The sequence below is a fragment of the Helicoverpa armigera genome, chromosome 15 (genome assembly GCF_030705265.1).
Source record: "Helicoverpa armigera isolate CAAS_96S chromosome 15, ASM3070526v1, whole genome shotgun sequence".
In the NCBI taxonomy this organism is placed as follows: Eukaryota; Metazoa; Arthropoda; class Insecta; order Lepidoptera; family Noctuidae; genus Helicoverpa; species Helicoverpa armigera.
This window is the reverse complement of record NC_087134.1, coordinates 6,679,072-6,706,162: the sequence shown is the minus strand read 5'-3', so window position 1 is coordinate 6,706,162 and position 27,091 is coordinate 6,679,072. Positions and strand designations below refer to the sequence as shown.

Genomic DNA, 27,091 nt, shown 5'->3' with positions numbered 1-27,091 from the left:
CACTTTAGCAGCATCTCGTTTTAATGCAGTAAGTTCTTCTCGCCCCAGAAATTAAAAACACGATAGATGAACAAGATTAAGCCGAAAATCTTCATTTAAATATGCAAAACTGCCACTAAAACCAGCCTTCAGACCGAATATTGTCTACATTTCATGAATTTCTGAGTCATTGAAATTTTTTCGCCGTGTCTCTGTAACTTTTATTATTTAGTTCAGTGACTACTTCATTTTAGTGGATGACTCCATTTTCCACAAAACTTTATTCATTTAACGAAAGTTTATATTAAAAAAATTGAGAGATTACTTTTAAATGGCCCTCTCTTTGAACAGTAATCACGTTGAATCTGAACCATTACAGTTAGTTCCTCATGCGATTGCGCTATTTGAATATACAACAATAGTAAGTGCATCGAATTAAGGTTAATTAAACCAATGACTATTAATGTTCGCAATGAATGCGATGGACACAACAAATTCAACTCTATCGAGCACCTAATAGAGATTACACCGGACGAACTAATGTGAGTGCAATCACGTAAATTGATAGCGATACTCTAGATAAATGTACGCATATTAGCTACAGAATGTTGCGATTTTTATGAGTTCTTCATTCGTCCGTCCCGACTTTATCGCAGGAAATATAAGCGCGATGTTTTTGTAACTACGCCGATAAAACAATAATAAAACGAAATTTGGCGATTGACAACGGAATGTTATTTACAATTTAATATAAAATGTTATTATGGAGCGCCGACGTCGTAATATCCTATAAACACTGATATTTTAACACCTCTTTTCTATTGGCTGGCCGTAACTCTTCGGCGGGGCTTTACGACTCCTGGCTCACAATTTTCCCGTACATTGTATTAGATACCAAAGTACAATACCTATTCTATTTTAGACAGAATACCTATTCTTACATATTTTATGTCATCATATGTATTTTTATTAGATACGTTACTAACCTATTTAATACTGTTGTGACGTTTTATTTTTCTCTTGTTATATGCTAGAAATAAATCATTTACCCAACAAGTCTGTAATAAGTTTAATTAGCAATGTTTATTAAGATGCACAAGAAGCACAAAGGTACATAAAGTTGTGCTTACATACTATACAGCAGGTAATGTTAGCGGGAATGTCTTTTGTTTTGTACCGGTAATAATCTTTTGTAAGGCCAACAAAAGGCACAGATTGGGTAATGTCTTGTAAGATGAGGGTAATGTAAGAACTGCTTTTAGGCTTACTTAGGAGACACGGTAATTGATAAAAATTGTGCTGCAAAAGTAGTTTATGAACAAACATAAAGAATATTTTAAAGCATGATTTGTTCATTTTACTATATTGTCTAAGACCATTTTCAAAGAACAATTTAGATTAACATCTCGGTCGCGCTATATACCTAAGTAGATACAAGAAGCTCACCCCGACATAGTTGGTAAAAGTCTATGCAGATGATTTATTTAATCCAGTAACTGAAATCTCTTCAAAGAAATGAGCGTATGTTGATCACTTGCATTGTAATAAAAGAGTCACTATAAATTACCGCGAATGTTATGCCTTCGTGAATGTGTTATGAAAACTAACGTTTGTATCTTTGGTTTATTTTCGTTGTTAATTTATAAGCAGAGGTCAGTCGTGGGAACATTCCGAGTAGGTACATGTAGTATTGCGCACCTGTACAAGTAGGTATTTGCAGATTAGCATTGATACGTGATTTAATTCAGCAGTGTTAAAAAATATAATACTTGGGAAACAAATCTTCATCTGCAAAATCCGACAGTGCTTTAAGCGATACATAAGATACCTACGTATCAAATATGAATCCTGCAGCGCTCGAGCGAGTCGAAGATACCAAACCTTAAACCGGACAGTGAGTGCTAGTATATACGCATACCTACTATCTACGGCTTCAATGGATATTGAGTAGCCGTCCATTTGTGTACCATCAAAGTAGTTAGTAAACCAAAGTGTGCGTTTGTTGCCAGCTGTCACTGTAGCTCCTGTAGCTACTCATAGATTCTAGATAGGTACGTAATGGACTTGAGTAGGACATTTACTGCATCGTGAAATATGCTTTATACTGAAGCGAGCTTCTGAAATCTTGTGCCTTATGTATGGATTTAATTTATAAGTTTGTTTTAGTTAATTTCATTCTCAAATAAATATAAAGAAGTGGTCTGTCAAAGCCGTTAAAAATAAAAAATGCGAATTGACAACGTCTTTTTCTGGAAGTTAGTTTATAATGCAACAATTTATAACAAGTTTTACCCTTACAAAGCCTTTGCACGGTACGCTTTTACATGAACCTACTTAATTTAGATGTACAGCTACTTTTAAGTGTGAATACAAGTATTGTGTGGAAGATCAAGAAACAATGTACGACTATACTGTACGTACAATGGGTATAATGCACATTTGTAATTCCCGTAATGCTGAGACGACGGCCCTTATTATCCCATATACCGGTGTATGGACGACCTTCCCCGAAACGTGTGTCAAGGCCCTTACTGGTGTTCATGTTTTAACAATAAAGGATATTAATAGAATAAAAAGTTTTAACATGTGTAATATTTTTTGTGATACGATATTAACAATCTTTTACCGTGCCTTTCATTAACATATTTTGCTAAAATCTTTTGAACAATATAATTACGCTGTAAAAGTGATGTGGAGATTTCGGATTTCATAGATCCGCTAGTCAAAATGGACCATACAAAATTGTGTGTTTTGCACACCTAATTGACGAATCGTACCTAATAAGTATATGAAAGTAAACAACAATAGGTACTCAAATTGTTTTATACCCAAACCATTCGTATAATACTGTGCAACCAATCTATGCAGATCGCAGCATGACATTACAATTTTCTACAGCTAAACCTTGATCGTAACACTAACACATACAAACTCAATAACAGAACATTTATCGTTCATTCATTCCCGAGATAAAATCACTAGACACGCAGTTTATGTACCGAACATTTTAAATTAGATCAAGGCAAAGGTCGTACCTGGTCGTACCTATGAAAAGAATGTTGTTAAACTTATCACGATTGACATGATTTGCCATTTGAAGGGGCTCATTAATCATTCGTTACTTACATATGTAAATTTTAATAAGGTATGCATAAATATTTAGGTACGTATGTAAATCCAAACTTGACTCGGAAGTGTAGTACCCTAAACGTCACACTGATATTCTAATCAGGCTACGTTTTCATGAAGCATGACCGATGTTACGAAAACGACAATGACCTTGGGGCAAGGAATAACTTCAGCAATAAATACGACCTTAAAGAATGCCCAAATAATGTTAGAAATTACTATGAAAAACTTATACACAATGAGATAGGAAAGGAAGATAAATAGAGAGTAAAACACCAACATAATCCCAACTGTCATGAAAGACGCTACTGAAATCACTCACCGCTACCACTACTATACATAATAAACGTAATTTTCATCTCTTTATAAATCAGTTTCACTTATACGCCCCATTAAAAGTTCCAAGTTGGCTTCCCAAGCTTGGCGATCTCTTGAAACTGGAGTTATAGTGGTAATTTTTCTAGCTTATTGTTGGAAATTGCCGTCATTTACCTCTTTATATATACTTTCGTGAACTGCCCTCGACCGTTCCGTGGTAGGATTTTGTGTAATTTCAGTAAGCTTCTCGAAGACCAGCTTGGATTCTATAAAAGGAGGCTTGAGGCTCGTAATAGAATAAATTAAATTTAATATTCGCAAATGTTTTAATAAACATGAGCAATTAGTGAATTTATGATAATTTTCTCTGATCTTGTAGGGTAAACCGAGGTATAACTGGCCACTTTCAATTATTAGCCACTATTCACTTTGACTGCATAAATTAAGAACTATTCTCATAGAACGCCATCTATTATTTATTTTTAGTATTACCTACTCAACTAGCTTTCATTATAGTGACAGTTTTTTCCTCTATGAACACTAGCGCCAAAAATATCGGTCATTTTGTGACAGCACGCGTACGAGTTCCGACGTGAACGGTAAATCCTTAAATTTTTTTTAAGGTAATGGTTGAATTTAAAAGTGAATTTTGTAATACTTCGTGTAGTAAACGTGAGTTGATTGTGTTTGTGGTATTGTATAGATGGTAAACAATCGTTTTTTTAAGTTTTATTCTGTCAGTATCTATAATAAAGCGAGATTAGTTGGGTGGCCAGTTATTGATTTTCATTTTTGTGTATTTTCATTTATTGGCCACTCATGCCAGTTACTGAATTATACGCTAATGTCCGAATTTTACGAAAAAATAAACATATTTAGAATGAGTATAAGGCACACTATCGTGTAAAAAAAATCCAGATAAAAATATACATGTTTATCAGTAACTGGCATGGGTGGCTAATTACTGATAGTTGTATGGCCAGTTACTGACGGATTTTTTTTTGTTGGACAGATTTTCTGAAATGTCTTTAAAAAAACGCCAATACTCTAAAGAGGCAATAGAAAATGCTATCAAATTTATTGAAAACAATGAAGGTATCCAATACAAATAAAACAATTTCTGTTGTCTCAAATATACCTTTCTCGGAATACCTGAAACAAAATCATCATCCTCCTGCCCTTATCCCAATTTTATTTGGGGTTGGCGCAGCATGTTTTCTCCTTCCATACTCTTCTATCTGCCGTCATCTCACAAGTAACATTCTTTCTACTTTCACACAATCCATCCATCGTTTCTTTGGTCTTCCTCTTCCACTATATCAGTCCACATTCATACTCATCATGTTCCTCACAACATGATTCTCATTCCTCCGCATCACATGCCCATACCATGACAGCCAGTTTCCACGCAGTTTTTCTGATACTGGCGCTACTTTCAAACTTCCTCTTATATACTCATTCCTCACTCTATCCATTTGCGTAACACCACACATATGTACCTCTTAACATTCTCATCTCTGCCGCATGCAATTGTCTTTCATTCGTCGCTTTTGTGGGCCAGCACTCTGATCCATACAAGACAGCAGGTCTGACTATACTCTTGTAAATTTTCCCCTACCTGAAACAAAATACCTGAATACCTGAAACAAAAGTTGCCCTATTTTCCCAAACTACAACGAAAGCGCCAAATTGAGCGAAACATCCAATCAATATGTTGACAAGATAAGAGAAAAACAATTTAAAAAAGCAAGAAGAAGATGCCGCAAAAGAAGAAAGGAAGAGATTACGAGAAGAGAAAAAACGTCAAAAAGAGAATGATGTACCAAATAAAAACTAAAGAATAAAACAAAAAAGACTGCTACTAACAAAATTATAAATAGTCAAGACGAGTCCAAGAAACTGTTGGAAAATAAGAAAAACCGATGTGTCACTTGTTGTGACTATTGTTTGAATCTAGTAACAAGAAGGGTGATCCTATGTAGGCTCTGTAACAAACAATTTCATGAAGAGAATACCATTATCCCACAGGATTCATATTCCTGAGGCTGAATGTGATACTTTTTGGTGCCATAATTGTTACAAAGAGAGAGATTACTCTACATCTGATGATGATGATGATGTAATTAATTAATTTAAGCACGTCAATAACTACAAATGACAAGGTCCTCGTTACCATACTATGATTTAAGTGCAAACGAACTGTGGTATACTGATCTCATTAAATTAAGCTAAGTTGTAGTTTTTTTTACGAATTAAGAACCACCTTGTTAGAATTTGTTTTATTATGTTTTTTAAGTTTTTAATTTCTAATATAGTTGCTTTATTCTATATATTGAATTGATTTTAAATATTATTTCTGCATGGCCAGTTATTGGTATTATGGTGGCTAATATCTAATTTTAAATGGTCAGTTACTACTAAAAAATACTACTTTTTCATTATGTTAAAATATTACTACATAATTCTATGTTGTTTCATTTTTTACTCACTAATAACGATAAATGGATACTTGCTTTAATTAAAGTTGATACAAGAATATTAATTTCTTGACACATTTCGCCATGGCACTTAAATGAACAACTCGCTGTCCTTAAGTGGCCAGTTACTGGTGAGTTTACCCTACAAAATAATCAAAAAGTGTGTTCAGATCAGGAGTCTAAAAAAATGGTTTTAATTCCAAACATGAATCTGATAACATAGAATAGGCAATATGCCATTGACAATGAGTAGCGGTCAGTTTGTCACAAGAGTAGATAAGTCGCGGGGGGCATCGCAGGTGCGGCCAGATTATACGGCAGATGAGATCATTCCACGACCAATTGCTGGCTCAATCGCCTCTCAATTAGGTAATTGTAGTTATGAACACGCTAGCGTCCTGCCCGCCTCCGACTGACAACAATGTAAGTGCTTACTGCGCGATTACTCACCTGCTGTAACAGATTAACTGCTACTAAAACTGTACTAGGACCAGAATGACTCCAAACTGTATGATTTATAGGAGCTGCTAATTCAGCTGTGCTCTCAGAAAGACTAATGTGCAACTTACCTTACGTGTATCAACGATGTTGAGCGAACATCGTAAGGTTGACTTTGCTGGAGCATACTACTGAAGATAATGTATCCCCATTCAGTTTCTTTACAAGCAGACGAAATTGGTTGTGTCAATATGAGTTGTTGCAACTTCCTCTAGTGGACCTAACAATTTATTTGCTGGGCCGGTCATCATAGAAATATCTCTTGCCTACAATTCATTGAAACTCATATTAAAGTCGCCTTTAGTAGTCATGATACCAGTGTACTACCATTATTCTTGATAGAATACCTTATAAAAACTTCACGTTACAACGCTAGTTAACTATGAATAATAGGCCGCTGTAAGATGAAAGTTAGACTGAAATTTATTGGAAAACTTTAGCGTGTTTTATGACAAATACTAAGAATTCCACGTTTAAGCATACGACCGTAGGCTGCAGAGTACCTACTTAATATCTAACTTAAGAAAAAGTTAAAAAAAGATCTTTTTCAAGCTTCAAAACTGCCGCCTAGTTATTCTCTTTTGTATTTCAATGTAAATTAACAGTTACGTTTGTATTGTCCACAGATTCTACTGGGATCTATGTATGTTACTACTGCTGGTCGCCAACCTGATCATTCTGCCAGTCGCCATCTCCTTCTTCAACGATGACCTTAGCACGCGCTGGATCGCCTTCAATTGTCTTTCCGACACCATATTTCTTATAGATATCGTTGTTAATTTTAGAACAGGTATGTCCCCAGTAAATATTCATACAGTCACAAATCATACTGCTGGCAAAATATGTATGTTTGTTCTTCTCTTGTTTTCAGGAATAATGCAGCAAGATAATGCAGAACAAGTGATATTAGATCCCAAGTTAATAGCGAAGCACTATTTGAGGACATGGTTCTTCCTTGACCTCATCTCTAGTATACCACTAGATTATATATTTTTGATCTTCAATCAGGTAAACGTACGTTGCAATTTGGCCGTGTTGTTCTTATTACTATAGTTTTAAACTGTCTTTTATGTTGTTGATATTCTGTTTCAGCTTGGGTGTTCATTTGTTTTATAGACAATATGTTGTTATTGTTTCCATTTTGTTTTTGTTTCTCATTGTGAACTTTTACCCAACCGCCACGAGAACCTGTGCGTCATCGTGTATTCAATTTAGTATTCGTAATACCAGGGTCTAAGAGAACATGCAAAGGTTTGATTGAGCACACCACTTTCATTTTATCATCAAACTCTGTTCTATTTTATTTTATTATGATTTGAACACACCCAGAATATTCATCTGCACGTTAATCACCAGTAACCCATATGATTTCTCAATGTTGTTCTACTCTCCGCTGTGTAAGCGACCTTACGTATCCGACTGTGATCGTATGGGATACTCGATCCTTTTCTAAAACTTTTGAAGATTTTAATCTGCACTTTCCAACTTATTGCACGAGCTATATCTAAATGCTTCCACTAAATTGCACTCTATTGTTCCGAAGGTGTTTATATATCTTTATAATTTGGTAATAAGGTATATACAGTTGTATTTCCTATTCTAAGCCTATTCTAATTGGTCACATGCACGTCGTCTTCTGTCTACCTCCTAATGTTTGGTTTCCTTCTTCAGAGTTGTTTAAAGCATGGTCTTAAAGCTTCCTAATGTAACAATTACCACTTTTGGTTTCCTATTTATCATATTTATTACATGTCTTGGGTTTTATTATACGTATATGTATTTTTATTATTATTTGTTTTGGTTTTAAACTTATAACAGCTACAACACGACCAAATTGTAATATTTAACAGCCTACACTGACAAATCTTGTTCAAAATAATAAATTGCATCGGTACTGAAGCTTAATATGATAGATTGCCACTGAAGGATAACAAGCCTTTTCTTTACATAATACTTGAACAGCTTCCACTAATAATATAGACAGTATACCCCACTTGAACTCAACTTGAAAATGTAAATTTACAAAACATAATTATAACATGTTTATTATGCTTCAGCACTTTTCTTTGGCTGACAAAATCTTTCAAATACTGCAATTATGCATGTCTTCAACACTTCGTCTGTATAAAATCAATAGGTATAGAGGCTAGACGAGATGCTCTGAACGTTCCTATACTTTCTGGGCATCAATAGGATCATCATCGATACCTAACTAATGTGTTTTTGTGTTAACAGGACTTTAGTGAAAGCTTTCAAATTCTTCACGCGGGTCGTGCACTGAGGATACTTCGGTTAGCAAAACTACTATCTCTGGTGCGGTTGTTGCGGCTGTCCAGGCTCGTCCGATATGTGTCGCAATGGGAGGAAGTATATGTAAGCCATCATGCTCTTCTAACCCGCACTCTAAGGGTTACCCTAACTACTTGCCACTAACACTGCTCTAATATACATTACGCTCACATTTACTAACACGACATGACTAAATACGCTACTAAAACTAATTACCTCTATAATATTGGATTAATTATTTGCAATCTTGAGTACGATCTGAATTTACTGAGAAAAATAAGATTGGCTATTTCTGTGCGTGATTTTATAAAAAAATGTTATGATAATGATGAGTAATAATGTTAACTGTTTTAGCGTAGTGATCCTAATGACGTTATATGGAGTTTTGTTGTAATCCTGTATTATACCATTGATCCCGCCCCCACTGTATGTGAGCCCCACGTCCCGCTCTGCACTTCTCTACTGCTTCTCTGCAAGCTTCTTTCTGCCTGAGCACGCTCTCACTCGTGACGTCTGATCTATCTCTTGTTTCTGCGCCCGCGCCGCGAACGACGCCGCGTACCGAGTGTCCGCCGACCCGAACCGTCCCACACTTGCCAACATGAAATATTATTTGCCAAAATGTTAATATTATGTTGCCGCTTTTTCAAAGCCTCTAGTACCACTGGTGCGCTGAAGCTGACGTTCTGCAAATACATAACATAAACAACTAACGTCATAAGACATAGTGTACACGAACAACCCTGCGCGACCTATGAAACCGAGCGCCTACTCGATCCATATACCTGCCTGTTCGGTGAAAGTGAGCACGTAGTTTCCGAATAAAATGTAGATGTACCTTTAGAGGAAAAAGCCAAATCGCATTCCGAGAATTACACTTCGCCTCATAAGAAGCTAATGAAACAGATCATTACCAGAAACTGTTGCATAACATTAGAAAGTTAGAAGTGGCAACACAAAGAGTAGGTAGTGGTTACGTCGAACAACGTACGACCAACGGTTACGAAGCGGAGAGTCAGTGAGAAGTGGAGTACGGGGAGGGTGGTGGCGACGACATCGCAGTGACGGTGTTGTGTGCAGATGAGCCCCGCCCCGCAGCCGCGCGACGAGCCGGGCGACGCGGACGGCGGCTCGCGCGACCTCGCCTCGCAGGTGCCGCATGCCCCGCCGCGCGCTAGCGCATCCGTAGGGGACTAGCCCGCGCCGCTCGTCTCGGTGTTAGTGCATCCTGTGTGTGCCTGCACGCGCCCCAGCCCCGCCCCGCACACCTCGCGACGGTCTAAGCCCGCCGACCCCTCCGCGCTTCGGGCGCGCCTGGCTCTCTTCCTACTATCTCGTGTTTCTCGCTTGTTTTCTAGATCTTGCAGAATCTTCAAAAAAAGCGCACGGAACGGAGGGGACGTCTCAGCTCCGACGTTGCAAACAAAAAGAAGGGTGACACCAAAAGCAATCTAATCTTCAAGGTAACCTGGGTCGGCACGAGCCGGCGCGCATGTGCTCGTTCGCCCGCTTAGCATGTTGCCGGCGGCGCCGCCCGGCGTCCCTTAGTCCGCTGCGTTCGCTTCGCTTTCTCTCTTTCTTTGGCGTTTCTGTTTCCAACCCTCGTCCCGCCGGCGGCCGCGCGGGCTGAGGCGCGAGGCGGCGCGGTCGCGCGACCGTGCGGCGGCCGCGGCCGCGCGACCGCTGACGCCGCCACCACGCATGCTCGCTCGACGACTCGTCTCACGCGTTCATATTTTATTTCTCACTTCTTTACGACTCCATCGGTAGAGAATCATCGCGATGCTTGACCTCGAGCGTCCTTGTCGCGCGCAGTCCGCACGGCTTCCTTTAGAGGCGACATTACCTCACTTGCCGACCTCATTAATGTATTTTCTTCTCTTTACAGTTCCTCAACATGGCATCAGTTTTCATGCGGATATTCAACCTTATCTGCATGATGTTGTTAATCGGACATTGGTCTGGTTGTCTACAGTTCCTCGTTCCTATGCTGCAAGGATTCCCACCAAATTCTTGGGTTGCAATAAACGAATTACAGGTCGGTATCAAGATCAAAATAAATCAATTATTGTTAACTTAGTTACAATAGGTTTATGATTACATGAACCTCAATATTTTTTGTGAAGGTTCCCGTGGTAAGACCTTTAAGGTCGTGAATGGCATAACGGATAGCTACCGTCAGATATTTTTCTGTTTAGTACCAGCATCGTAACTAATGAGGTATTTTGTATAGCTACAAACCTATGTCTGATGAGTTACAAGCCATAGAGTCCTCACCTTATTTCTTACAATAGATAACTACGAAAAATCATCTTACATTCATAAATAAAAACTGGATTCTAGTGAAACAACATAAAATAACTGTAAATGTTATTGACTTTCCAGGAGGCCTTTTGGCTGGAGCAGTACTCGTGGGCGCTGTTCAAGGCGATGTCGCACATGCTGTGCATCGGCTACGGGCGCTTCCCGCCGCAGTCGCTCACCGACATGTGGCTCACCATGCTGTCCATGATCTCCGGCGCCACGTGCTACGCCCTCTTCCTCGGTCACGCCACCAACCTCATCCAGTCTCTTGACTCTTCACGAAGACAGTACCGAGAAAAGGTATGCTCTAACCCACCCACCAACATTTTATTAACCGTTGAAATTAAACTATCACCCTTTTCTGTGGAGTGTCCCTAACCTTTTTCTTTAAACGGCGGAGATAAATCGTTATGAACACCTGCGCAGACAACCCGATAAACGGATGAAGTTTCGGTAACAGAACTTCTTATATTTCCATTACATCAAAATTGTACATGCATGTGTCTCACTAAAGTTTCTATGTAAAATTCCCATCTAATAAAACGATCACTAAAGCCTTCATTGCCTGTTTCAGAGATTAGACGTGAGTACAAAGAGAATGTTTGTTTAGTGTTTCACTGGTTGTTATACAGATTCAATCATCTGCACCAATACTCATGTCTCCCAACAAAATAACAAGTCATTTCTCGTACATTTCACAATTAACGGGTGTTCATAACTGTTTACTTCCATGGGTATACTAACCGCTGGACTCTCGTTAGGGTTATTTATACATAAAGTGTTCTGTTGATAAGTCGGTCGTTTGCAGGTGTGTAGTTTGTACTTCAATGTAAAGTGAACTTGTCGCTAACAGTCAGTGGTTTTGCAGATGCATGATTTGAAATTTGCTACAGGCGTGTGTGAACCGAGACCTCCTAGAACATCACATCTAACAGTCGTTCGTGTCTGTATTCTAGGTGAAACAAGTGGAGGAGTACATGGCGTACCGCAAGCTGCCTCGAGAGATGCGACAGCGGATCACGGAGTACTTCGAGCATCGCTACCAGGGCAAGTTCTTCGACGAGGAACTGATCCTGGGCGAGTTAAGTGAGAAGCTGCGCGAAGACGTCATCAACTACAACTGTAGGTCGCTCGTCGCCTCCGTGCCATTCTTCGCCAACGCCGACTCAAACTTCGTGTCTGACGTTGTGACCAAACTACGTTACGAAGTCTTCCAACCTGGTAAGAATCTTTGTTGAAAGAATCTAATTAGTGTTATATAAGTACGACTAACTTAATTACCATATTATTTGTAATATAAACGTACTAATGACGAAAATGTATGATTTCAGGTGATATCATCATCAAGGAAGGAACCATTGGGAGCAAAATGTATTTCATCCAAGAAGGCATCGTGGACATCGTCATGGCAAACGGCGAGGTAGCCACGAGTTTGTCGGACGGTTCCTACTTTGGTGAAATCTGCCTTCTAACGAACGCTCGTAGAGTGGCCTCCGTCCGTGCCGAGACATACTGCAATCTGTTCTCCCTGTCAGTGGACCACTTCAACGCCGTGCTCGACCAGTACCCGCTGATGCGGCGGACCATGGAGAGCGTGGCGGCCGAACGACTAAATAAGATAGGGAAGAACCCCAACCTGGTGGCGCATCGCGAGGACGACACCACGTCCGAGGGCAACACCATCAACGCCGTGGTGAACGCGCTGGCGGCCGAGGCCGAGCACGTGAGCCTGTCGGACGACAGCGTGGCGCGGCTGTCGGAGCGCTCGCTGGGGCTGGCGCTGCAGCCGCTGCAGGCCGCGTCGTGCCGCATGGCGGGCGTGGCGCTGCCGGGGCTGGGCGTGGCGGCGGCGCTGCCGCGGCCCAAGTCCGAGCACGACTTCAGCGCCGCGGCGCCGCTGGCGTCGTCCGCCGCCTTCCACAAGTCGGACGCGGGCATCGCGCCCTGACGCCGCTCCGCGTGCTGAGACATAGCAATACTAGGCTTAGTGCGAGCGTCCCGCGGCACGCTCGCTAGTTGTAGCGTAGACACGAGTATTATAGCTGCGACTTCGCCGGGCGGCCTCCGCGCCGCCCGTTGAATCTCATTTTGTGATCTTATACTTAATTCTCCTGTGTTATAATTTAGGTTAAATTTTATATCATTGACGCTGTGAGGAATCGACGGATACGTGACGTATTCCGATTGTATAGATTATACCTGTTATATATTGAAGAATGATACTATTGAATCTTTATAGAGATACCTTGCCATTAAAAGAGGAAATAATTATATAGACTAGACTGAAATGTAAAGATATCACTATTTTATGCTTTGTTGGCGTATGAAATAGACCTCTATTGTTGATGCGGAATATTCGATGGCGAAGTTAAGTACGAGTGTATAAACGTTCCTGATTATCACGATTCAGAGATTATTATATTGGAAGCTCTTTAATTATTAAAGTTGGATCGTGGGAGCCACACGTGGAGTTAGGCAATGGGCGCGGGCCGGGCGCAGTGCGCAGACGCCCGCATGCGGGGCCGGAGCCGCAGGCCTGCGCCGTGCCCGCATGCGGGTGGCCCGCGCCGCGGCTGCACAAGCGACGCACAACTAAACAGAGCCTCACGCGCGATTCCAATAGCACACAGTTGCTTTCTTCATTTAATTATAAGTAGTATCTACCGATAATCGGCATAATTAGCGCAAACAAGTCTCTCAGTTTCTTAAGTAGAGGTGGATCAGTAGCGCTTCGAATCTTTTGAGAGTCGTTTCTGTATGTAAATATTGTAATATCGGGGATTTGCCTTAGCGCGGTTCGTTTGAACGGAGTGTTAGCGGGCGTTCATTTGAGCGGTCCAGTCAATTATTCCGAGCGCTCGCATTGCGCGACGGACGTCTCGGTTCTCGATGCACTACTACACTTCATACCTTGTTTTAATTGTAGGTGAAAATAATTTATTGTCGATAGTGATCATTTCGTAGGAGTAAGTAGTCCGGAGCGTTAACAAATTCGGACGAATTACATTATGTGATAGAGCAGCGGTCGGCTGCGCGGGCCGGCGGCCGCGGGCTGGGCGACTGTAGGCCGCAGTACTCAGTAGCTAGCCGTTACCGTGCATGTTACACTGATTCTTTGACTTGGAACTTATCTGTCGTTTGATTCTTTCGATAGCCACTTTAGTTACTTCTGGCAATGATAATGGCTTTCCGCAATCGCTTACACATTTTAAATAACTTTAGCCTAACTTAGGAACGTAATATTATGATAATGAGCGACATATCCTAGCGAGGCTCAGTCCAACATTAGTTCGAGTCGCCGAGCCCGCGGCCGCCCGGAACGCAAACTTTGGCACGAATCATCGTTGACTAATTCTTATAGGGTCATGACAATTTGTAAAGATGGTTTTGCAAATGTTGACTTTTTAGCCAAAATATAGTTAATAAATGACGAACCAATACGCAGTAGCTTACTTGTAGATGAACGCAGCCTAGTTCTCAGTTTTGGCGACTAACACCAATAGATACTTTGTACTCGTAAGATATTTATACAATACATTGGTCTTAGCAGAGTGACTATCTGTCAATTTATCTACAAAGAGAAATATAATTGCGTTTCATTCCCAGAAGCATTTATTTGTTGTTGTTTTATCTACCTAACATTACCGCTTTTGTAAATTATATAAATTTTATAGAAGAGATCTATTTTTATTGTGAAGTTGATCTACTGGATGTAAGTAAAAACCTATATAAAATTTATTTCTTTTAAATCTGAACTGTTATTTGTTAAATATTTTAATAATTTCTGGTAACTATTGTCACCAAAAGTGCTCATCGCTGTCAAGAAAATTAGAGAAAAAATGCATTAAAGAATGAAGAAAACCGCCCCGTTGTTTAAATTACTGTTTATTTTTTGCCTCCTACGATCCTTTGAACCCAGTAGCTAGGTGCAACTTATCACAGAACAGAAAATAAGTACCTAATGACGGTACATGTATCAAAATCAAAAAAATCAAAATCAAAAATCGTTTATTCAAACTTGGCTGCAAGACAGCACTTTTTGAACGTCAGGAATTAACAATAGACAGCCCCCAAAACGCCCACCCTTCACCACTTCCTATGTGTTTTTGCTGGGAAGAAGAAGTGGCGCAACAAACTCCCCAGCAACACATGTCTGTCTGTAGGTTAGAAGAACCTTAAACAATGTTTGATATGTACATTTGTATACAATGTAATTTGTATTCCACAATAGAGGACAATATGCAATATTGACACAAAATTACAGTAAAAATTTACAGTAAAAGTATGACATTGTTGCCAGTCGTAATGGCTACTGGTGACGTCGTGGGTTCGATTCCCGTATGGTACAACTAAACTTGTTCCGAGTCCATTCTGGGTGCTGTGTGTTCACATTTGATGTTAATTCTAACGTTTAAAAAATATACCCACTGTAAACTCCTTTTCATTTTTTCCAACCTGATACCTAGATAGATGGCGCTGATCTGGATACGTGACTGGAAGGAACTGAGCGTCTTATCTTATCAAAATGGAATAAAAGGAGAAAAGAAATCAGTCAGATTATTATCCGAATGTCCCGAGAGATTTTAAGGGGATACCTCGAAATTAAACAATTTTTTTACGTTAATTTTAATTTAAGAATACTTATTTGAATATTTTTTATGTGTTTGTTGACTATATTACCTCCATTAATCCGAAGACAAAAACATAAAACTTTTCTCTATAGAAAAAAAATCAGAACTTACCTCTAAAAATAACATTTTATGAATTTTATGTCGTAGTCATGTACTTTCTGTCACATTAAAACAATGAAGAATGTAGATAAGATCTTATTAAACATTAATCAGAAATCAGTTTTTAAAGAAACATAAAATTGAATTTTTAATTAAATAAAATTATGGCGCTTACGTTTTTTTTTTTGAGCAGGTTGCATGTTTCCTCTCTCTATCTATTTACGTTACTATCGCTTAGTTCTATCCCTCTCTATACCATTTACCCAGTTCGCCCGTGAACATCGCAACGAGGTATCGTCTTAAGAACAATTTGTCCAGAAATCTGAATTTCTTGGGTCTCGGCTTAAAGGACTTGGTGCAGTTTTTTTTTAACTTGGCAAAGGTACACTCACGTAATAGGTAGAATGCCATCTGTAATTTTTTTAGGTCAATTTACCTCCTATTAACTAAGACGGTACGTTTGGGGAAGTCGATCTAATCAGTCAGCTGCTAGCTGCGGGTGCTCTTTCCTTCCTGAGGGTTTCTTTCATTAATTGCACTGTTCCGTCATTTTTTGATATTCCTAAAATTCGATTTCCACAAATCCAAAATGCCTAGCTAGCATTAACGTCCGCCGAACGCGACAGCAACGCTCGTAAAACGGCAGCAGTGGGATAGCGGGCCTTCTAGTAAAACCATAGAATATTATTTAATCTGTGTTTTTTTTTGTCCTGCCCTATGTCAACTCCATCGATCGATGTCATTATGTCATCAGTCAAGTCAAAAGCTGTCACTTCACTTTGACAGGCAGCGCGAATGCAGTCTTGTGTTGATTATAATTATTGTAAAATATTTCTGTTCTGTCGTGTCTACTACCTACTGCTATAGCATGGATCGTAGATAAAAAAATAATATTGAGAGTTTAATGATTCTACTATTAGTATAATTAATAATTTGTACGTATAATTGAAGGCAGCGTGTGTATGAAGCTAAAGTTATAAAAATAATACTCGAGTATACATTAATAATTCACGACAATGTCGACAAGAAGAGCAAGAATAAAAGCTGTAACCTCGTTACCGCCACGAAGAAAGAATAACGATACTGCAAACAATACTAAAGCTAAGTTACTTGAGAAAGAAACGTTAGAAAAATCTGCTAGAAGTCCTAAAACACCACGAGCTATTAAAACACAAGACAATTTAGACAGATGTTCTCCAAAACCTGCCTCTCCATTGAAATCACCGCGCCCTGTAAATAATATCTTAAAAAGTCAAGAAAAAGTACCATCACCTTTAGTGCCTAATGAGGTGTCTAAAGAGGCTGTAGGTACACCAAAGAGGTCGGAGAAAGTGTCTGTGATTACGAGTACATACAGCATTAAGTCCAATGTATTTGTATCGCCTAAGAGTGTCGGGAGTCCTGCAAAGAGGTTTGCTCCCTCCCCCCTTGTACAGACCAGGGTTGATGTAAATATTCAAAGGATCACACCATGCACGCCTGAGAAGCATAAACAAAAGAATGCTGACGGCAAAGCTGTTGAGATAGATCTTACTGATGGCAAGTCTGCAGAGTTCAGTAAGGGAGCCAGCAGTAATGTTGCATCAGATGTCCCAGATGGTATGGTTATTTTCATTACATTACATTTAAAAAAATAAACAAAATTCCAGCAAGAAGCTGACTATCACCTAACTTCATGATTTGTCACAGGAAATTATCTTTTTTGATTGACTGTGTAATCAGTTGCTACATTTCCTGTAGTTTACGTATCAGTTTATATACTGGGTGTCCCATAAGTCCTTTGAAATCTAAATTTCGAATAAAATTTAAATGGCGTGCGGAAATAGCATGCGGGGTGCGGGGATAGCATCAACGGTCTTTGGGAATTCATTCACCATGGAAAGTTTTACCGGAGCGGACCGTGGTTTTTGTGTGCGGGAGTTTTATCACAACAATGATTCGGCCACCATTGCGCGGCGTATCTTTTAATTCCTGTATTAACTGAATTTTTTATGGATGGTAATTTCTTATCTTTCTTTAAAATGAACTGTAACGTCAATCTGGGTGTATTTAATGCATTGGAACGCTTACGAATGGATTGAGTGGGATTTTCACGAACTGACTCTTGCACTACGTCGATGTTGTCTTCCGTCCGTGATGTCCTTAGGCGGCCCGATCGTTGTTTATTCAACAAATTAAAATTGTAGATCCAGTCACCTCGAACTGTTGAACCCAATTTTTAACCGTTTGAACACTGGGACAGTCATTAAACGTGCGCAAATTGCAATACTCTCTAAATTTACGCCGCGCAATGGTGGCCGAATCATTGTTGTGATAAAACTCAAGCACACAAAAACCACGGTCTGCTCCGATAAAACTTTCCATGGTGAATGAATTCCGAAAGACCGTTGATGCTATCCCCGCACCCCGCATGCCATTTCCGCGCGCCATTTAAATTTTATTCGAAATTTAGATTTCAAAGGACTTATGGGACACCCAGTATAAACGGCAGATCTACTGCAGTGGACATACATCCCCATAACTTGTGATTGATCCGATCCTATTCTTAATGATGACCAAAATATACACCTATATTATACTACCGCTATCTACTCCCCTATGTATTCCCATATATGTATGCTCACCCATATACTTCTTATATATTCCCTTATATGTATACTTCCTTATGTGATTCCCATACATTAAGCCCTATCCGTTATGAATATCCCCCTCAAACTTTTTAAAGGTCTGCTAACCCTGGAGTTATTCCTAATAGCGCATGATTGCACTTGCAGATAATTCCATTGTTTTAACTATATTTTGTCCCTTCTGTTTATCGTCACCCAAAAGATGATCAAACTTGCTAAACTTCTCTTCCAGACTACAACGTCCCCAGCGTACCTGAAAGCATTACTGAAGATGCAGTTATGGATGGTATTGTGCCACTCCAAGCCGTGTCTGGAGCCCCCAAACCCTGGCTCTGCTGAAGAATGAGATTATATCAGAAAATGCTGAAGTGTTGTTTGACCCTATTGTGCCTTTGCCTTCACCGAGCAAACTGCGGCCCAAACTTCGACCGGTACCTAGACTTGCGCCTTTGAGAAGAAATAGTGTTCAGGTAACATTTCTATACTTCCATCTTAAACATAAGCATAGATTTCGGAAATGTTTTGTTATACTATAACATTGTTTCACTGATTGCATAAGATTTACAGCATGTAAGCAAAGGTATACATAATGTCAATGTCTTTCTCTATTTAAACAGTTGTATGTAATGTGTTAATGAAGAATATTGTTTAAAATTGAGTATTCGTTTAAAACAAACACTAAAACTGTGCTTTCAGTGTGCTAGTAAACAAGGGCCCCCAAAAATATTTATTTTTATTCCAGTTTTCACTTTATTTGATGTTATAGTGGCAACAGAAATACGTCTTCTGTGCAAATTTTACAGAAGACATACACTGTCCACACTGTACAGCCTAGGGACAAGCCGAACTGACAAACTAAAACTTGAATAAACCTTTTCTTACAAAGGGTAGTGCATCCGAATCGGAGGACGAGAACCGGCGCGCGCTGCTCAGCAGCGGCGGAACCAACACGCCTGCTCCATCGAGACAGCGACACGACTCACACATCACAAACAGGTCAGCTATTGAAAATACGGTTTTACCCTTCTGCCAACAAGTTTCCTGATTGCTGTAGTATCTACAAGATTTTGTAGAACAAAATCGTTTATTCTGTGGGGAATTGAATGTGAGCCGCTACGTTTTTATCTGGATATAGATCCACCGAGTGGGGACATACTGTAAACCTATGTTAAGTACATAGGTACAGTAGTACACCCTAAATAAAAACTAAATTTTTCATCAAACATTAAAAAATTCACCTTGAATTTGATCAGTTTATTAAAATTTTATTAAACACTGTTTCAAGTGTTTCAAACTTATCTGCCCATTTTCGATCAATCTGGATGTATGTATTTTTGCTATAACTATGAATTTATATTTTCAGGGAAGTGGCCCGCGTAAGGAATGACTCCGTGTGTTCGAGTGTTAGTCAGGCAACGACACAGCCACCGACTGCCTCATCGCCTGTCAAAGAGAAGCATGTGTCCAAGTAGGTCATCAGCTAATACCACAAATAATGTAGGTACATAGTATACAAGTCCGATAGTAGTGTTCAATAATCTATATTTTCAGTCTCAATAAAAGAAAATCAACAATCACAGCATTGATTTGTTGAAGGAAGCATTTCTTTCTTTTATCTTTTAGTAGCTGTTTTTCCGTGGTTTCACCCTGCCCGTGCCCGGGTAAAATATAGCCTGTGTTACTCGAGGATAATCGAGCTTCCCAGCAGTGAATGAAATCGGTTTTCAAATCCGCTTAGTAGTTTCGGAGCCTAAAAAGTATTAACTCTTTATTATATTACTACAGAATATTACCTCAACACACAGGTCGCGTCGCGTTGATACATCTCGGCGTAACGCAGCGATGCGTCGACGTCGCGAAGCCGTCAACAAAGATGAACTTACTATGTACGACCTCATCTTTTACAATCCCACCACCAACCCCATTGTGTGAGTATATCTTACTTTTTTATGTTTACTTTTGAACGTCTAAACAGTTTTTGAAAGCATTCCAAGAAACAAATACCGAAATTAAGGCACTTAAATCCATCATCCATCCCTCAAATCTATGTCTTGTTGGTTTCTATAATGGATGATTTAAAGAATGGTTTAAATGACTGATGAATTAAATTTTCATGAATTAAATGAATAATGAATGGTAGAAGTTTGTGTTTTTTCTCATATATTTTATACGCGATCTTCCTGCCTATATCAACGAGAAACATTGTATGATAGTGAACCCATCATAGCATTGCTCACAACCTCTACGACCCTATTAAATCAATTTCATATTTACGCGACCTGCCTGCCTATTTCAACGGGAAACATTGTATGATAAAGATAGTGAACCTCACAACCTCTACAACGCGATTAAATAAATTACTTTTTATCTTCCAGTCCTGACAAAGACGAACTCCAAGCCCAAGAAGCCAATGAGAAGGAAGAGGCGGCTCGCAAGGCCTCCATGGAGGTTGAGGAGACGCCGGCGGAACAACCAGAGACCGACGCCGCGCCCGTGCCACAGATCAAACTCGGACCCAATGGGGAGATCATGCTTGATGAACAGAGTTTGGTATGTTTTAACCAGCAGCCTATAATGTTGGCAAAAAAATTGGTTGACTATTACTAAGATATTTTACGGACACTGACGTCCGACTAAAATGTATCTTTATGCCATGTTACTGTATGTTTGCAATGTTGCCGACCACTGTGTTGCAGCCACATGTTGTACAAAAATGTAGCCCGTCTATCAGCAAGTGCCCCAAAGTAAATGGCCATGAACTTCATGGCCATTTACTTTGGGGCATGAAGGGCATGAAGGGTATCAAACATGCAACAGACATATTAAATGTTTGATGACAAAAGAGCTCTTCCTACACAATGAAGTTGGGCTTTTCTGTTCGAAATGCCCTACAAATCTCTAAAAATTGTTATAGCGGTTAATCATTCCAAAAAGTTGTCCTCATAGTTATTTTTATTATATACGAGCATCCTGTAGAACGTAGAAGCATATAGAAAACCTTCCCTGAAACATGACTCTTCACAACTCTACAATTTCGTGTCCCAGGTAATAAAATCGTCCGACAAGCGCAAAGTATCATCTAACGTGGTGCATGAGGGCGCTTGGGCGACGAGCAACACGTCCGGCCGCTACCGCCGCACGCCGCGCACTGCGGACTGGTGCGATGCAGAGACTGTACGCTTCTATAGAGCACTGGCAGCTTTGGGGACGGACTTTATGCTCATGGAGAGGTTGTTCCCGGGACGGACGAGACGAGATCTTAAGCTTAAGGTAATACTGTAAAAGTTCGATGCGCAAATGTTTAGAAGGTTCTGGAATGCAAAATATTTATAAAGGTACTCCACCCGTGGTAGAAAAGTAATCCTTCTGATATCATAAATGTAAAAGTTGGTGCGTTTAGATATGTATACTTGGATGTTTGTTCCTCAATTTCCTTTTTATATAGACGACTCCATAAACCTAGTTTGATAAAAACCATCAGAAAAATTTACAATTTTGAAATACTTACTAGATTATACTAAGATCGCAATTTTGTCTTTAGTTCAAAAAAGAAGAACGTGTGAACATGGCTCAAATAGACAAGGCACTCCGCACGACTTGCAAGTGGGACGCGAATCGACTTCTGGACGAATTCCAAGCCGAACGCGAGGAGGCCGACAGGAAGGCGCAGGCCGAGGCCGAGGAGCAGCGCAGGCAGGCGCGGGAACTGCGCGAGAAACAGAAGGAGATGCGCGAACTGCGCGTGCGCATGAGTCAGTATCATTACCATTTTATGTTCCAAGTTTAAATTAAGTTCTTTTCATTTATCTACGATTCGTTTGTATATTTCAGGTCGAGGCTCGAAAGCTTTAGGTACCTCCAGCTTACCTTTGGCAGAGAGTATTCTCACAGCTGATGATATTATCAAACAGCACCATGAAATGAAAGCTCAGCAAGCGAAAGCTGCTGCTATGCCAAGACCGAGAGGCCGGCCGCCTTCGAAACCCGGCACCCTAGCACGCGCTCGCACCACGACGACAAAACCAACATCACAACCAGCCGACCAAGATAAGGCTACAATACCGAAACTTGACCCGACCAAATCACAAGGAAAAACGCCCGATCAAAGGCAGACAAGCACTCCCACACCAGTTGTGCCTTCGAATATCGAGAACGGGTCCTTAGTCGTACTCACGGTCAACGACCCCAACTCGCCTTCCAAAAGATGTTACAGACTTACATAGCCGGTGGTGGGGAAGGTTAACCCCAGTCGCTTTACCACCATCGTTTTTAAACTCCGTCGTTACTTATATGAAAAAAGGTGGTGGTACACCAAAAAGCAATATGTCTGCGGGTTCGTCCCCTCATTTGATGTCACCCAGCAGTGTAACGAGCCAAGATAGTCGGCCATGCTCCACTCCAGGAGTCATTCAGATCAATCCTAGTCCTGCTAAAAGACAGCGACACAGCTCTTATACAGTCACACAACTCTAAGACAGGAATTAAGGCAGAATAAAAATAGTTTTTGGGTTGTGCTACAACTGTTTAGGCATTATAGCACATATATGTATATAGTGTGTTCCATGGCTTTGCTTGATGTAAAAACAGTAAGATAGCCAACTAGTGAGAATAATGTAGTGACACAAAGCTTCGTTAAATAATGCAGTGACATGAATTTGGCAAAAATTGTATTTGCATTATGTCACCGGAAAATGAAAAGATCGTAATTTGATCCATTTTCTAGGTAGTTGATCAACTCTCGGAAAATAATAAACGGCAGTTGGATAGTACTATTTAACGCATTGAATTTTAGCTAATTGGTCATCTTACGGTACCTAGCCGTTATTTAATAAATAACTATATTGCTACAAGTAAAATCATCCACAAATGGGCCAATCGTTGCCCAGTGTATTATTTGACGGTACACTATTAGCCGTCACTTAATACTCTTATTGGTCGACAGCATTAAATTATAAGCATTTAGCACGCGTTCGGTGTTTATTCATAGAGCTTTTAACCAATCAACTTACACCTCGCCTTTGTCGGAAGATTTAACGGCAAGACGCCGTAAATTAATCAACTTACTAATGAAAAAAAAATACATACTTTAAATAGTATACATTTCAAATGCCGTTTATTATTTTCCGAGAGTTGATCAACTACCTAGAAAATTGATCAACTTACGAGTCTTGTTATTTTCCGGTGACACATTTATTTTGCAATGCAAAACAGCACTTAAAAGGCAACTTTTGCTTGTGCTCAATATTCGTCACTATCGGGACAGTACCTGAACAGGTACAGAAAAAATTAAATTATTTTAAAATGCGAGGAAATTGATAGCAACTACAGCAATAAAATCATGTTCAACTATTGAACTCACTTGATGTAATCTCCAGTTGCTCTATTGCTAGAATTAGCATTAGCTTATCACAAGTTTTAGTAATTTTTAATTTATAATGTATTACAATTAATGACAATTATTCTCATATTCAGTTATGAATTATTTATAATTTAAATCCCTTGTTGTATGTCTTTATTGTAAGCTAACTAGATATAAGATTGTAAGTAATACGCATTTCTCTAAGTACACAATTTCAATCCCATAAACGAAGATTGCGTACACTGTGCAGTAGTCTTGTTGGAAAAAAAAACATGCAGAACTTTTTAGCCGAGGTACGGTGCGAGATTCTTGTTGTAAATATTTGGTCTCTACTTATTAACAGTATACTTAAGTTTTCGTCAAACCTCGTGGCGGCTCGTAACTATCTTCCGGGAACAAGTATAGTTACCGGCACGGATATTGAGCTCTCGGCGGAAGAGTGGAGATCGCTTTGCGCACTGTACACATAAGGCAATAAACCAATAAATCGTCAGGGCTCAATATCCGTGCCGATAACTATACGTTACCTTCGCTGCCCCCCTGATTACCAAAAATGGTTTCGATTCGCGCAATGCGAATGTCACTAACGAGCTGACCAGGCTCTGATAGTGTCGAATGAGATTCGATCATAATAGATGTGATATGATTGTTTATTGATAATGAAATCTATTGTATGATCTCGGATGAATTGTAAATACAAATAAGCTTTCAATTATAAATGCAAGATGTTGTAAAAATAACAAAAAGGGAACTTAATGAAGAACTGTAAAATTTATTTAACTAATAATGAACTTTGGCAAGCTCATTATACTTTCATCAAGAAAATGAGTTAAAAACAATAATAGACCAGTTAACAGACTTTTTCCACTTATTAAATGAGTTCTACCAAACGAACATGTTTCCTTTTAATCATTAATAATTTTCGTAGTCATTTTTCATTGACAACATAGCTTTCAATTTCCCAAGATTCTGCACAACCGGACCCAGACGAATTAAATGTTTAGAGGAAAAAAACAACAGAATAACAGACAAGACACTTAAGTAATAAAAAATGTTTATTTACAAATGACTAGCCTATCTTAACCACTAATGTGCCTCTACGACCTCATGGGGAAACCACTGGGACTCTTCAAGACAGTCCCATAGTGATAACTCTGGGTCCAGAAACTCCTCATTCATTTCATCGATGTTGATGACTTTCTTATGATCTGCAAACAAAGTACTCTAAAATACTTGGTACTTTAGCATCAGGAAAATGGCAATGAATAGTTTATTAGCGTTTTTGCAACTGGCTTTATTTAGCGTCATTTATAAAAACATCGTATAAGCTAAGCCAACATTTCTAAGCAATTGAACATAATGTTCCCCGAAGGAATATTAGAAGAAAATGTGGGTATTTATGAAAAATTTTGAATAACACTTGAAATTACTGGCTTTGAAGTTGATTGGAGTTTTGGATAATCAATCCCTATTATTATACCTAGTAAAGACTTACCAACTAATGCAAGTTCATCGTTCTGCTTGGCGGCGGCGGGCGGCAGCGTGACGTCAGCGACGGGCACGGTCTGCGCCGCGGCCGCGCCCTGCTCGCCCTGCCCGTAGTAGCCAGACCACGCTGAATAGTTCTGCCAGTATGCAGACGGATCATAGTATTGATTGTACTCCTATAAAGTGAAATGTTACTTTACATGTACAACATCCTGACTGTTCATCTGTCAAGCCATTGTCCTGATGGAAGGCTGTTCCAGCAGTCCTGAAGCAACAAGCGGTAGGCCTGCAGATGTGGTCAGGTAGGAAATGAAGAACGCTGGCATTTGGATTACATTTTAAGGTGAAAATGTCAAGCACCGGTTACACAGGTAAGCAGTATCAAATATTTTGAATAATATCACAAACAAAATAATCATGCTTTTTGCCAATGATTTTAATTTCATTATGTACTTTTAAATTAAGTATACTTATCCCACTTCATTATCTCCCACTGGGTACTGTGAACAAAGTTCCTAATGTCCATATGCTTAAAATAGCAACTGTCATTTAGCATCCACAACATTAACACTAACATTTTCTAGACCTTTGTCAATTAATCACATACCGAGCCACTGCTGAATGTAGAATTAGGTGTAGTGGGACCAGATGGATTCTGATTGGAGCTATTGCCTTTAGGCTTGGGCACTGCAGTACATATCTTCAAAGGTTTTGAGCCAAGCCCAGTGTAACCATTCATGGCATACAAAGCATTCCTCTGCTCCTCTTCATTGCCAAATCTTACAAAACCATAGCCTTTTGTGTAGCCAGAGCTGTCCAAAATTACTGAAAAATATTGTTCTCAACTTCTATGGTCAAGGAATTGTTAATAACTCTAATTGTATAAAAATCAGATCATTTAGAATATATTGACAGAAACAAAATGTACCTTTAGCAGTTTTTATGGATGAATATTTGGATGCAAATATTCTATAGAGTGAATAGTCATCAACATCAGGGCTTAAATCTCCAACCCATACAGAAAACTCCCGCTCTTGTTGCATATTTGCACGAGCTTCCCGTGATGCAGTGTTTAACCGAAACCTCACCACTGGAAATGTTCCTGGGATTGGTTTACCATTCAGCTTGTGCATAGCATCTATTGCTTCTTCATCAGTCTGTTAAAATATTCATGTCGATAGTGAATTTTAAATTGAATATTTTCTAAGATATGACCATAATTTGATGGTACCTGAAAATGTACAAAAGCATATCCTGCTGGTTCTCCAGTGAATTTGTTTCTCATAACTTTTACGGCTAGCGGACGCTGTCCCATGCGATTGAATGCAGCCATAATAAAGCTCTCTGTCATATTGGGCTCCAACTAAAAGAAAATTTGAATTTTCATAGAATTTGTTACCCTTATTACCAGATTTGTGTCATTAAATTAACATGAAAATAGAATGTGTGCTCTGCAAGTATAAAAGATAGAACAGATCAATTGGAAGCTAAAGATAGAAAGTCCTAAATTTTTATTTACTCTTAGCACAGAAATATTCTATCCAGAATTTATGGGATTGTTTCTTTAACGAGGACTTTGTACTCACGCTGCCCATCCATAACTGACATTGCATAGCCATAATTGGAGATTTAAAATATTTATTTATGGATAAATTGGAAAATCCTATCTTATTTTCACAAATCTAGAGCGGTCAAGCAGTCCAAATTATTTACAAACAAAACAAAATGTTTTCCATGGCGAACTGTCATAATTATTGTTGTCATCACTGGATCTGTCATCCGTCAAAAACAGACCAGCCAGTATATCTTATTTAGATGTAAACATAAAAGTACCTACCATGTTTGACCGGTTTCTGGGACATGTCTTACTAAAAAAAACCTTTAGGAAAAGGA

General features: G+C 39.3%; 3 protein-coding genes across 15 annotated transcripts in view; 2 read left to right on the top strand and 1 right to left on the bottom strand.

Moving 5' to 3' along the window:
- The window catches only part of Ih (I[[h]] channel), a 248,749-nt gene extending 233,891 nt beyond the window's left edge, over positions 1-14,858 (top strand). For 8 of the 13 annotated variants that reach the window (XM_064037956.1, XM_049845185.2, XM_049845189.2 and 5 more), the window contains 8 exons: positions 7,028-7,191; positions 7,273-7,415; positions 8,637-8,774; positions 10,049-10,153; positions 10,579-10,728; positions 11,076-11,294; positions 11,951-12,215; positions 12,326-14,858. In XM_064037956.1, coding sequence (XP_063894026.1) covers positions 7,028-7,191; positions 7,273-7,415; positions 8,637-8,774; positions 10,049-10,153; positions 10,579-10,728; positions 11,076-11,294; positions 11,951-12,215; positions 12,326-12,942 — 1,801 coding nt within the window. In that variant the 3' untranslated portion in view covers positions 12,943-14,858. Of the gene's footprint in view, positions 1-7,027; positions 7,192-7,272; positions 7,416-8,636; positions 8,775-9,770; positions 9,843-10,048; positions 10,154-10,578; positions 10,729-11,075; positions 11,295-11,950; positions 12,216-12,325 lie in introns of all 13 variants that reach the window. The other 5 variants (XM_064037959.1, XM_064037958.1, XM_064037957.1 and 2 more) reach the window with 5 other exon arrangements.
- Positions 14,859-16,492: 1,634 nt separating this feature from the next.
- Positions 16,493-24,604, top strand: LOC110370584 (uncharacterized). Its single transcript, XM_021326460.3, is given in 12 exon segments — positions 16,493-17,323; positions 18,584-18,676; positions 18,679-18,821; positions 19,238-19,347; positions 19,715-19,819; positions 20,157-20,279; positions 20,727-20,901; positions 21,397-21,621; positions 21,893-22,103; positions 22,183-22,545; positions 22,548-22,580; positions 22,583-24,604. Coding segments are annotated over 12 exon segments (2,406 nt in total). The 5' UTR covers positions 16,493-16,740; the 3' UTR covers positions 22,825-24,604.
- A 143-nt stretch (positions 24,605-24,747) lies between these two features.
- On the bottom strand, positions 24,748-26,966 carry LOC110370589 (tRNA selenocysteine 1-associated protein 1). Its single transcript, XM_021326467.3, has 6 exons — positions 26,785-26,966; positions 26,430-26,561; positions 26,127-26,355; positions 25,806-26,023; positions 25,206-25,374; positions 24,748-24,918 (listed from the first exon to the last, which is right to left on the bottom strand). Exons 1-6 carry the CDS (start codon positions 26,815-26,817, stop codon positions 24,797-24,799), a joined length of 903 nt encoding a protein of 300 aa, XP_021182142.2. The 5' UTR covers positions 26,818-26,966; the 3' UTR covers positions 24,748-24,796.
- Positions 26,967-27,091: the final 125 nt, after the last annotated feature.